This window comes from Geospiza fortis, unplaced genomic scaffold (genome assembly GCF_000277835.1).
Source record: "Geospiza fortis unplaced genomic scaffold, GeoFor_1.0 scaffold1278, whole genome shotgun sequence".
Lineage (NCBI taxonomy): Eukaryota > Metazoa > Chordata > Aves > Passeriformes > Thraupidae > Geospiza > Geospiza fortis.
The window spans coordinates 776,616-789,628 of NW_005054536.1; the positions used below are offsets into that span (position 1 = coordinate 776,616).

The 13,013-nt window shown below is 44.3% G+C and overlaps 1 protein-coding gene across 1 annotated transcript in view; it reads right to left on the reverse strand.

Annotated features, from left to right (window-relative positions):
• WRN (WRN RecQ like helicase) overlaps positions 1–12,601 on the reverse strand; it is a 27,575-nt gene extending 14,974 nt beyond the window's left edge. Inside the window, exons 1-13 of the mRNA XM_031063838.1 lie at positions 12,500–12,601; positions 11,654–11,769; positions 10,580–10,725; positions 7,828–7,976; positions 5,891–6,040; positions 4,636–4,708; positions 3,594–3,702; positions 2,923–3,328; positions 2,700–2,780; positions 2,226–2,364; positions 1,406–1,481; positions 915–982; positions 644–752 (exon numbers count right to left, since the gene is read on the reverse strand). Coding sequence (XP_030919698.1) covers positions 644–752; positions 915–982; positions 1,406–1,481; positions 2,226–2,364; positions 2,700–2,780; positions 2,923–3,328; positions 3,594–3,702; positions 4,636–4,708; positions 5,891–6,040; positions 7,828–7,976; positions 10,580–10,725; positions 11,654–11,769; positions 12,500–12,589 — 1,712 coding nt within the window. The 5' untranslated portion in view covers positions 12,590–12,601. The remainder of the gene's footprint in view (positions 1–643; positions 753–914; positions 983–1,405; positions 1,482–2,225; positions 2,365–2,699; positions 2,781–2,922; positions 3,329–3,593; positions 3,703–4,635; positions 4,709–5,890; positions 6,041–7,827; positions 7,977–10,579; positions 10,726–11,653; positions 11,770–12,499) is intronic.
• Positions 12,602–13,013: the final 412 nt, after the last annotated feature.

Below are 13,013 nucleotides of genomic sequence, written 5' to 3' on the forward strand. Positions count from 1 at the left end.
GCTCAGTGCAAAAGCGTCAGAAGTGAATGGCTCTTACAATAGGAAGTGAATACATGTGGAGGAAGCATTATCAGGTATTAAAAATCAAAGAGATTCATCTTGACAACACCTAAAACCACCCATGTCAGAGTGATTTGGTGTCACCCACAAGTTCCCCCCTCAGATCTCTGAGGAAGTGAAGAGGTCAGGTGTTGGGAGACCTACTACACTTGTCCCTCTTGAAAGCCTGTGCTGCAGCTTTGATCTGGAGTGCCAACAGCTCCCAGCTATACTGGGTTCAGATGTCACCCCTCAGACCCAAAGCAAATCTTGACACGAGCCTGACAGCCTCAAACAGCTCCCCCACCACTCTGGTCTGGACACAAAAGGCCTGTGAATCCAGAAATAAGTGCCTTCAGAAACCTCTCAGCAGCATCCATCCTTTGCAAGCTCAGCCTCTGGTTCACCCACATGGCAAACCCAGGGATGTGAGACTGCTGACAGTCACACAAGGGCTGCGTGTGCTCTCTGAGACACACAAGCCCTGCAGCTGACAGCCCAAGAGCCTGCTGCAAATAGAAACACCCAGCAAGGGCACAGGCAGCATTCCCTGTATGCCCAGGGGCAGCCAGCAGCAGCCTGGCACTGCCACCATGTCACTCACGTCAGCTGCAGCACCTGGTCCTCCATCAGGGAGATAAGAGGGGAGATGACAACTCCTGTTCGTCCAGTGTAAACAGGAGGAAACTGGAAGCACAAGCTTTTTCCATAGCCTGAGAGGGAAAAAAAAAAAGCAGAAGTGAGACACCACGCTTTCTATGCAGCTACAACAGACAATTCTGACACCCCAAAAAACCCAGCCATGATTGTTGTACTGCTGTCTCCCAAAAAGGGAATGACTTTCTATTGTTTCTTAGGATGCAGCGGTAACTCACCAGTTGCCATGACAACAAGATTATCTCTTCTGTCTTCCAAAAGAGAATTGATCACTTTCCACTGGACCCTTGAAATTAAAGAAAGGGGAATATTTGATTTTGGCCACCACAGATAACAAGTAAATTGTAAGGAACTGCATATTCTGCTGGATTGTGGGTTAAAGGGACCCTTGAGGCTGCCTCAGTGTGGTGTCCTTGCACGCTGCAGCCACTCAGACACCCCAAGTACTGCAGGCAGCGCCCGAGTGGGGATCTCTAACAGGACTCAGGCAGTTAGCACTTGAAGCAGAAGTGCGCTGATCTCAAATAACACCTGCAGTTTCCACAGCGTTTGTGGATCACTTATCTCCAATTCAAGAGAGTGTGAAAAAGACCTGGATTTGTTCATTGCCATTTTTTTCAGGTGAATAGTAATAAAAACATCATCCAGGTTGGAGGAAGGGCAGGAACACCTACCCCAGAGTGTCCATTTTAACAGAAAACACTCTCACGGTTTAAAAGAAGAATGCCCAAAATAGGTCTTGAGACACACGATGTGGCTTTCTGCAGGCTCTGGCAGCAGTGGATCTGTAGTGGGAGAGAGGAGAAAACACTCTTTTGGGATTGAATTTTAAAAAGATAAAGCACTGTTGTCTCCACAAGCAAGTGTCTACTCATGGTTTGTCATGCCCAGGTGTTAGAATTTGGGCAATTCTAGTGAAAAGAGAGATCTCAAACTCCAGATATTTTCACACTGGAATGAAGGATTAAAAAAAGCAAAGAGGCTCCTCAGAGACCCTGCATGAGGAGAACATATGGCTTGATTAATGAGATAAAGCAATAGGACTGCAATGCATAACTGCATCATCTGGAACAGGATCACCCAAACAAGTCAAGGTGTGCTCCTCCTCACATTTCAGCTGCTTTTCCCCATTTCATTTGTCTCCACAGGGACATCCCCAAAGCAAGTCAAAATCACCCCCAAGGCAGAATTTCTTCAGAATTCTGTCATTCAACAGCAACAGAAGAGCACAGAGGTGTCACCTCCCCTGTGCTGTGTTCTGAGCTGGTCCCCCACACCCCCAGGTGAGTTTTACTCCCATGAAGCAGACATCAGCTGACCAAGGCAGAACATCACTCTCTCCTGCCAAGCACACCTTTGTATTTTAATCTTCACACAGTCCAAGCTCCCCTTAGAAATCCAGGTAAGCTTGACCTTCCCATTTTTAGAAACCCATCCCTAAAAGTCACTGCGTTTTCAAGGCTGCTTCTACAGACAGTGATTTTTAAAAATTTATTTCACCATGCACTAAGACTATTAAAAAACCATACCCAAATATTCCTCCTCCTCTTCCTCAATGCCTTCATCTTCATCACCATCTGGTGCTACATCCACTTCAGGAGTTTTCCTGGCTTTACTGGACTCTCCTTCAGGTAGAACTCCTTCACAATCATCTACATCTTTTAGAGACTGAGCAATTAAGAAGAAAAAAGTTATTTTGGAGCATGGAAGGGTAGATAAAACGCCTCTCTCAAGTAATAATATAGGGGAACCAATTTTTAATCCAGTTATAACAACTTTAATCTAGCAGGTGGATCAAGTCCAAGCTGGTGGAGTAAAGATGACACAGGAGGCCAATGATACTCCAGTCTAACCCCAGCAAATGGAATTCTTTAGGTATCCTTGTGTTTATTCTGTCCCTTTTCTGCAAGCAGCACCTTTCTGCTTCATATTCCCTCCCATTAACTGTGCTCCCAGAGCAGCATAATTATAAACAATTTTAAAATAAACCCTCTGGCACTCACTTTGAGCATCTCCATTTCCAGCTCTTCATCACTCTCAATGACACAGGACACGTTTTGTTCATTGTCTGTGGAACACGCCTCCTACAAAATCAACACAATTCTCTTAGGAGCAAAGTAATTTCTGAAAATTCAAGATAATTAAACTCAACATTCAGCTCTGAGGCCTGTCCATTAAAAACAAAACATCTGAAAGAAATATTTGCAGTTAAGAAGTGTTCATTACCTCGGGTGCAGCTTCACTGCCCAATTCCTTGGCAGCCTGACGTTCCAAGACCTGCAGCTCTTGCTCAGTAATGTCCAGGGACATGAAGTCATCCCTGTCCTCTCTGTCTGTGACCCTGGCTGCTGGAGCCCCATTTTCCAGAGCAGTGTTACCTCTCTGTGCCTCCTCCCCACTCATTTCTTCCTCCCAGAGGACAGCCAGGGTAGCATCAGAGCAGATGTTGAGGTCACCTTCAGGTTGCTCAGCACATTCTCCTTTTTGTGCTTTGACACTTGCTGACTTGGCTTCCAAATGTGTTCTGTTTGCACCACAGCTCCTCTCCAGCCCAGAAGGGGAACCTGAGCCCAGCAGGGTGGTTTTCAAGGCACTGATGTTCCCTGATATCTCTGCTAGTATTTCTGTAGCCCTAGGAGGTAAACTCAAGGAAAGTAAAGCAAAATTACAGCAGCAGTTATTACACTTCAGAACAAAATTCAGCCAAGTTCAGGGTCAAATCCCTTGCAGTCAGACCAGTGAAAACACATATTCCTACATATAAGAAATGCATTTTCCTGGAAAACAAACAGCTAACAGATGCCTGTTGAAAGACATGTACTTTGTTGTATGGGACCTAGGGGATCAAAAACAAAACACTGATTGTGGAGGTAGAGACAAGTCAGCGCAAAACTGACCTCTGCAAGTTCTCCAGTTGTCCAGAAGAGTCAGGGATGTGAGAAGCCAGGTCTGTTATCTCTGCAGCCAGGGATGCCAAGCGCACCTTCACATCCTCAGATGTGGCATCTGTAACAAGTCCAACAACTGGTTATTTTGTAACAATTAATTTGTAATAATAACATGTCTACGTCAAGAACTCCTGCGACTGCATCCCTACAACACTTACAGCTGCTAAAACAGCATTTCCCAGGGCTCAAAAAAAATCAAGCACAGAGAATCAGGCCAAGCTTCTAAGTATTCCAGCATCGCATTTCTTCCATCACACAAGCTCAGGGAAAACCGATACACAATGGGAACAAAGCAATCCCTCCAGCTCCTGGAAAAGAGCCGCTAACACAGACACGCTGACTAAACCAAGGCCAAATCCCGCACCTCAGATCAAGGGGACAGCACTGCCACTGCTGCTTTTGGCAAGAAATTAAAACTGAGCTAAAACAAAAAGGAAACAATCCCCTCACCACCTCTTTTTCAGCCTTAAGCTAACTGTAATATCTTTTTTATGAAACACAGAACTGAACAAAAAACTAAGATTTTAAAATCTTCTCTGACCAAGTAAATAATGTTAAGCTGCTCTGAAACATTTGAGTCCTATTGATATGCCTCAATAAAAACATTACTTCCTAACACGGTTTGTTTTGTGGCCCTATTTCATCTTAAATTAGGTATTTGTCCCTGTATCAGCAGCACTGAAATTAACTCACTGAAGTGTTTCCATAAACAAACTGGAATGACAGCGGGAATTCTTCTCATCCCTGTGTACAGCAGAGACAAACACAAACAAACACCCTGAGAGCACCTTCCTACATCCCATGGAAAATAGGCACAGAGTATGGGTACCCTGGGCATCCAAGGCCTCTTGCTCCCTCTGCAAGTCATCTGGAATCACCAAGAAGCCAAACAAACCTGGCACTATTTTAATATATATTGATTTCCCTGCTGGGAAATGGAATATGCAATTGTACATGGGATAAACTCCTTATTCCTGAATGGACAACTTACCTTGGTTCATGCTACATAATTTCAGGTCACTCTTATTCATGTTTTTCAGTTTTTCATAAACAATGTAGCCAGCCTAGGAGGGAAAAGAAACTATTAGCACTCTGTACTCCTGAGCAAAAAAAAAAAAAATTCATCAGAAGTTAATCAGGCAAATCATGGCAGCAATGCAGTGTGACCAGCAGAATTCCAAACTGGAATATGGCTCCCATCACACTAACTACCACCCTGACTCCACTGTCCATCAGGACCAGGTTACATGCTACAGAACGCTGCACTAAGGGCCAAGTGCTGACTTGGGACTCCCTCTGGAATGGATCCTCTTACACAGATCCCAGAGTGGGTCATCTCAGCTGCTGGCTGCACACAGAAAGCTCCCAGTGCTCAGCTCCCAGTGCCACCATCTGCTCACCTCATTCAGATTTCATACCCTGCTCCACGAGAAGAGCTACAAACACACCAAGATGGATTCAGTGTGTTTATTATTTCCCTAGGTATGAATAATGAGTTCTAACAGAAAAACACAGCCTAAAGCCAGCAATGTGCTAATTAGGCTACACGTGTTGAAAAAGAAACAAGTTACTCCCTCGTGTTTTCCTGGGAGGCTCCAAAAGGCAGGCCAGGTGAACAGAGCAAAGTGGGAAAGATGCACTGCCTGGAAAAAAAATGGCTACAAAGGATGAACCAGGCACAAAAAATTTTGAAATCTTTTCCAGACTGTTTAGGATTTTCACAGAGGCTAAACCCCACATGGCTGAACTTTTAACTAAACTAGACATCAGAAAAGAAACCACTGTCCCACTTCCTCCAAGCCTAAAAATAAGAGACAAAAAGGGGTTTTTTTCCTTTATTTTCTCCCAGGAAGCAGGTGGCACCTGGTAGCATATTGGCAAAACCCTTCACAGAATTGCAGATAAACCAAAATTCATCCAAATTACTGAAAAAACAGGGACTTCTGGAGAAGCACAAAACTCATATGCAACTAAACTCTCCCTGACAATTCATATTGTGGTTCTCCTGTATTAGCCACCAGTGAAGGCTGTATTTCTCCCAAGCTGCTTTTGAATTTCACCTCCCATACGGTATTTAACAAGGTTTGGGTTAAGTAGCAGCTAAGGAAGATGACAAAACCAGAAGGAAACACATCTGAAAATCGTAACAAGGAACTAAAAAATACCCAGCAGCTAGGAGCACAGTGGAGAAGGGATTCACCCCCTTCTGAGGAGGCTGAGGAATGCTGATCCCCTGTGGTACATACATAGGCATCCGTGGCTGCATAGAGCTTCTGCTCCTCCTTGAGTGGAAACTCCTCCCAGTTGCTGCAGCGGACGGACGGATCCTTCAGCAGCTGCCTGCCAAAAAGGTGCTTCACCAGGCCATTCAGGCTCCACGTCTCCTTACACTTCAGCTGGGGAAAAGAATCCAAACAAAACACCAAAAGCAGAGGATATGTTTATAAAGGAAAGCATCTGCACCTCCCCAAGAAGAGCAAAGCGTACTCAATCCCTTGTTAGCAGCAAAGAGCTCTGGGTTAGTCAAAGCATACTTAGTTTTTCAAAGCAGTGCTGTCACAACATCAAAAATATGAAGCATCTGTACAAAACAACCTTTGGGTTGATAAAACAAAAGCCCTGGACTTAAACAGCACCCCCTCTCTCCTCCAGGATTTTCCTGCTATTTGCCTTTCTAATTAGAAAAACCCAGTATCCAGCAACAGGGATTTACCTAATAAAACCACAGGATTATTAAAGCCTGCCTGTGTGTGGTGGACATCTTTTGTCAGGCTGAAGCCAAGCACAACCCAGAAAAGCACAGCTCTAGCCCAGGACTCCCAGGCCTCCAAAAGCCCCCAGAGCATGTGCTGCCTCAAATTGCCTTGGCAATCCCTTGTCAGCCACAGTGGCTGCACCCTGCTGTCCCCAGAGCCAGCCTGGGAAATTTTGCCTTGGTGCCCAAGGATCCACAGGCCTCATGGGCAGAGTCTGCTGCTATTTCAGCCTGGAAAATGTGCCCAACTGCAGAGCTGAACAGCAGCAGTGCAGCATTAGCAGCTCACTGCCTTGAGTCTGGTATTAAAAAAACCCTCCCAATTCTTCTTTTTAGGCTGCCCCACCCCTTCCCCTCCCATTGTGCCATTATATATAACCCTGTTCTCCTGTTCTCTTTCAAGTTTATTTTTGGTTTGTTTTCTCTTCAGCAGAAGACTTTTAAGCTGCTATCAGAGATCACATTGCTCATCTTCATAACAAATTATCCCGAGTCAAAAGAAAGAAAAAAAAAAGGGGGGGGGGGCTCAGGAAACTCCAAGTTGGAGAAGTAACAGCTCTTCCTGTTGCTTGAGCAAAACAGTTAATTTGTATCATTTCCAATCCCAACTCCACAGGGGCTCCTAGGGAAAGCACCGAGCTGCACCACAGAAGGAATGAGAAATACGTGGAGAGACCAAGCACAGGTAAGGTGCACACAGAAAGAAAAGCTTTAAGGGATGTGCTAGAAATCAGAAAGATTTGGAAAGCAATGAACCTTGGGCTCCCTTCCCTAAAAGACAGCACAGGCGGCCCTGCATCAAACCATCTCTGACACAGAACTGAAATTCAGGGCATGCCAAAGGCAGCACACCTTGTAAACAGCAGCTCAGCAGGGGCTGGAAGCAGCACCCATACCAGGGCTGAGGGGACACCAGCCTGAGAATCACAGGAATGCAGATATTCCCACAGAAAATCCATTTCCAGACTGTGTTGCAGAAACACCTCTGCAGGGAGGGCTTCAAGGAAGACCTTGAGCCTCCCTCCAAGAAGCAGGGCTGCCTCCTTGTAGCCTGTTGATGAGGCTCAGCCACTGCTGGGACAATGCCACCACTGCCAGCAGGACAATCTGGCCATTTCCATCACCAAAAATTAAAGGAAAAGCACCTGTAGCTGAATTCAAAAGGTACATCTTGTAACCACTTGAACAGACCTGAGAGGAGACTGATGTTGATTAAAAACTGGCTCACTGGAAGACAATAGTTAGTTCTGCAGGCTTTGAGAGGTGTTTTTAAGCAGTTTCGAAATAAGTTAAAATAGATCTCTGCTTTATTCCACAGAACAAGTTTGCTGTTGGAATGGAACTCCAACCAAGACAAGGAAGCCTCCCTTTGCACAGCAGCACCATAACAAGATTCCCTCCCACAACAAAAAGGTTTTAGAGTTTTACTTTCTCATTAGCAACGTCAGCCAGCTCCACAAAGCTCTTCAGTTTGATCTCAAAGTCACTCATCAGCTTCCATTGATCTCCCTCAATTCCTACGCCAACCTTTTTAATTGTTTCATCTTCGAGCAGCCTTTTGAGTCCCTTGGGAAAACCTAAAATAGATTAAGCCCAAACATGAGAAACTAAATACTGGAAGATGCCAGAGAGTCTAATGGAAATGACAAAATCCAAGTACAAAGGCCATCTGCAAAATCCTGGGCTTTTAAAGGAAAAGCCACCAAAGTTCCTCTGTTTATTTGATTTCTCCCTGGAATGACTTGAAAACTTCAACTGGTTGTGATGGGTCATCTGAAGACAAGCAAGAAGGAAATACCTGAAATACACAAATCATCCTGCACCTACCTGGAAACAAACCAAGTAAAAAAACCCAAAACATTATTTGTCTTTCTGATTGTTAAATCACACAACAAAAAAGCAACCACACACTGGAAAAGACACTTCAACTCTCAAAACTCAGTGTTCATTACATGAAATCAAACATTATTTTACTATTTTCCCCATGATTTCCTCACAGTTTTTGCTATTTCACATTTCTGGGCAAGAGTTGAAACCATAAGCATGGGAAATACCCAGCAGCACAGATTCTCTGGAGACAAACTCACAGCTAAGGCAGGGCTGCTCCATCAAGAGCATTTGGAAAACAGAACCCACCAACCAGCTGCTGTGCCAAGCCCAAACATGCCAGTCCTGTCAGGAAGCAAAAACCCACAGTGTTCAAAGATGCACACAGATATTCAATTTTATATTTTGATTTCTCCCAAACTGATGGCACAGCAAACCTGGATCAAAGGGTATTTTCAAGCTTACAGAGCTGAATTAAAGCAGGCAGCTTTCTCATCTCATTTTCTGCAGGGAGAACAGCCCCAGACACTTCATCCTTGAACAATAACAGCCTTTTGCTCCCCTGTGTGTTTGCTCCCATTTAAAATTCAGAGCATCTTATTTAAATCCATACCTTCAGGACCCCACAGCTGGATACCCTGAATTAGTCTCAAGTGCAAATCTAGTACCTGCAAACACAGAGAACTGTACAGGCACACAGTGCTCACCTACCTTGGCTCTCATTGCAAACACCACCTTTTCCCAGCCCTGCAATATGCATTTATGTACTTCAACAAACACTTGGCACCACTGATTTTATTTGTGCACAATTGTCTCTGCCCTTTGCTGGCTGCCACTGCCAATTTCCTGTGCACCAGAAAATTGCAGATCCACCCCAAAGCTTTAAAAAATAACTGGTAAAAACCCCCCAGACAGCAGCAAGCTGGTGCTGTGACAGGCAGACAAATTACAGCATTCCCAAAGCATGTGAGCCATGGGAAAAGATGGAAAATCCTCCACATATAAAGAGAAATCTACTAAATAAAAGCCTGCATATGTACAAGGGGTTTTCACCTAAGGGAATCATCACTACAGCCTTCCAGGATGGGCACTCCCCAGTAGACAAGCCCTGCCCCATTTCCTAGAAAAGAGAATTTTTTCATTTTTGTTAGTCAAAGTTGAAGATTGTGCAAAAGCCACAATCTGAGAAACAGGCCACAGTTTGAGAAATCTGTAAGGAAACTTCAAAAAAACACTAAAAAATGGAAAATTATGAACAATCTCCCCAATAAATGAATAAATGTGGTTTTGCCATTTATGCACAGTCCCATAAGGCCCAATTCCTCCTGCAGGAGAAAGCTTTTTTGCTAGGACTTGCTGGTTTTTCTTGTGGTTTGGCCACATTTCTGCAGATCACATATATTGCCATGAGAAACAGAAATTGGCTCTGGTCCCTGCCCAAGTCACTCAGTTCAAAATGCATCCTCCACAGGCAAGAGGTGGCACTTTGGAAAACAAACCAGAGGGAAACTTCCCTAGCTGTACCACAGCAGCCACACAAACATCTCCCCTGCCACAAACAGAAGCATTGCAGCTCTTTATGGCTCTTGTTCCCTCAGCTTCCTCTCCTCACATCATTTTCCTTTGTGCTCTCCAGCCTCCCTGATGGAATAGCCTCCAGCAATTAAATTTTCCACCCCATTTGCTCTAAATGACAAAGGATTGAACACCAACATTAAAATTATCACTATTATACCTCAGCATGAGTCCCCCAGGGAAATCAGAAATCTCTCCCAGGCATAGTTTTAATCTAACATTTTAAACCAAAGGTTATAAAATTGCAATCTCCCTCCCTCATCCCTATTTTCCCTCTTTGGAAGCTTTTATTCACATCCATAATGAATTCAGCCTCTGCTAAGCACACCCCCTTCTCTCCCCACAGCTGCATCACACCAGGAACCAGGACTCTTTCCAAGCCAAATTAAAAAAAGAAAAAAAAAATAAACAAAAATACCAAAACACAATAAAACCCACAGCCTGCTCTATTTAGGTTCACTGTTTATTTTGGCACTAAACAGGAAACTCATTAAAGGAGCAGAGAATTAAATTTTTAAAAGTGGAATAAAATATTCCCACACAGAAAAATAATCAGAACCCACACCCTGTTTTCAAGCACATCTAAGATAGTCTTAATATACAGGCATCACTCAAAGAATAAATCCCTTTATTTTAGGTGGGAAAGGGAAGGAAAAGGGTGGGTTTTTACTGTCCCATGTGGTAGGATATGTCAGCCATTGCTCAAGGCTTCAGTTCAGAGATAACCAGGAGAAACAGAGAGCAGCTCATGCCCCAAACAAGAGAGGAACCACAGTACCTGCCATGGAGGAGACGTGGAACAAGTAGCACCTGTCCTCAGCCACACACATCTGGATTACAGCTGTTCTGGCCATCTTGCCCCTGGTGTAGGATGGGGGCCACTCGATGTCAAAGCCCACAGCAGCCCCCTCTGACAGGCTCTGCCTGGAAATGAGCAGATATTCCCACATTTCCCTGCTGCTCCAACCCCTGGCACTGAGAGCAGAGGTTGTGTGACACCCCCATGTCACACCTGCAGAGGACAGAAAGCATCTCATAGCTCTGAGCACTTGGTGCTGACCCACAGAGCCCCTGAAATGCTGCAAAACCCTGCAGATCTGCCTGCAAACACAAATACACATTGGTAATAAACAGCTGCAGGTGGTGGGCGCAGAGAAGGACACTCAGCAATTACCAGCACATCAAAATTAAACTGATTTCCTACCTGATTTCCTTCCCAGTCAAATCAGAGGAGGGCAATGGGAAATGAAACAAGCTCAAAACACCTTTCCCACACCACTCCCTTCTTCCCTGAACTCCCAAATTTCCCACCTCTTCCCCCTCAGCACCACAACAGGGACAGAACCTTTAATCCCCACTACTAAAACTTGGCCCCACAGGCCTCAAGGACAGGCAGAGGAAAAAAGGAATAGTTCTTATTCCTGTAAAAGGTTCACCCCAGGATCCCTTGAAAGACAGTCCTTTATTTATCCCACAGCACTGGAAGTGTTGTACACAACTTTTTTCCCCCAGCATCATGAGCGGTGCTCCACAAAAAAAGGGGAAAATAATAATCTATTTGCACCACAAACTTACTGTATTTTCTTGAAACATACACTCCCAATTAATGGATTAATTAGGAATTAACACTTGTCCATGAAGCCAGTGAAGCACATGGAATTATCCATCCTGTGAAAGGCACTCAGGCTGCACTGGAGCCCTCACAGCCTCTGCTCTGAGGGACAGAAAGGCTCAGCAATTGCACCTCCCACCAACAAGGCCAAATGGGAAACTACTGCCAAGAGCTGAGCCCCTTCCAAAAACACAGGAGCACTCAAGGGAAAGATGGAAAAAAGTGTGTGTGAGCTGTTACCTGATATCTTCTGAGAGGAGAGAACAGTCACTGGCTTCATAACTATAAACAACAGAGCCAGAGAACTCCAGGAAAGGCAGCCCATCCTCCAGAACACTCCTCTGAGCACCAGGCTTCTGAGAAAGCAAATTTGGGAGAGACTGGTTATCCGCCACTCCCCTCCTCACCAGGGACACCCATCCCAGCCAGGCTCACACAGCCCCTTCATCAAAACATTTGGGTTCCTACCCCAGCTTCTCTAGTGAACAAAAAGTCAGAATTACTGTTGCTTCACCTGATAACTTTTCACATCCAAGCTACTAACCACTTACTAATCAGCTAATCATTTACTCCCACTTGGTGGAATAAAAGCTGCTGAACTGCACCTTCTGCTCTCCCCTCCCTCATTAATTAATTAATTACCTAACTATTGATCATTTATGATATATTAATTAGCAACAGTTACATAATTAATTATCTAACTAAATGATTGTGTATTTACTAATATTTCATATTTACTAATATAATATAAATATTATCCATTATATTATTTATAGTTATATTATATATAAAATTGTATCTAAATTTATATATTACATTTACATAATTATACAAATAATTATATTTATATTGTGTATAAATATTATATATTTGTTAATTAATTATCTAACTAAATAATTATATATTTTATACCACTTGGTGGAATAAAAGCTGCTGAACTGCAGCTTCTGCTCTCCCCCTCCCTCATTAATTAATTACCTAACTGTTGAAGCTATTTCAGGGATGGTCCCTCCTCGTGGGCATTTTTATACTGAACATTTACACATTCTCCAGAGCCGGGTTGTTCTGCAGTGAGCCAGGACCCACCTTTTTGAGCCCCAAGGAAGCTTCCTCCTGGTTCTCTGTGAGCATCCACTGGGGATACTTATCCCGCAGGCCAGCAGCTACCACATCCATTTCTGGCACATTGCTGGGATTAATAAAGAGAAGAACAAGAAATCAGGTCAGCTACCACATCCATTTCTGGGACTAATAACGACAAGAATAAGAAATCAGAACAGTCAGCAACTCATGTGGAGGTCAGCTATCATCAGGCCCGAACAACGTTATGAAAATATCTTCATTTTTAATTGATTATCAAGGCTAAGCAGACTATTCCCTTGGTGTACAGCAGCACAACCAACACCCCCCTGCATTTCAACACCAAAAAGCATTTTTACACTAAAGCACGACAACAGCCACGGCTAACACGCCAGATTTGCCACACGAACACTGAGCAACCTCAGCGCTGGGCAGGCCGCCGGGGCCCCCTGGGAGGGGCTGCCCTGCTGTGCCCCAGCGCTCCCAGTCCCCCCAGCAGCGCACTCACCGTTTCACCCGG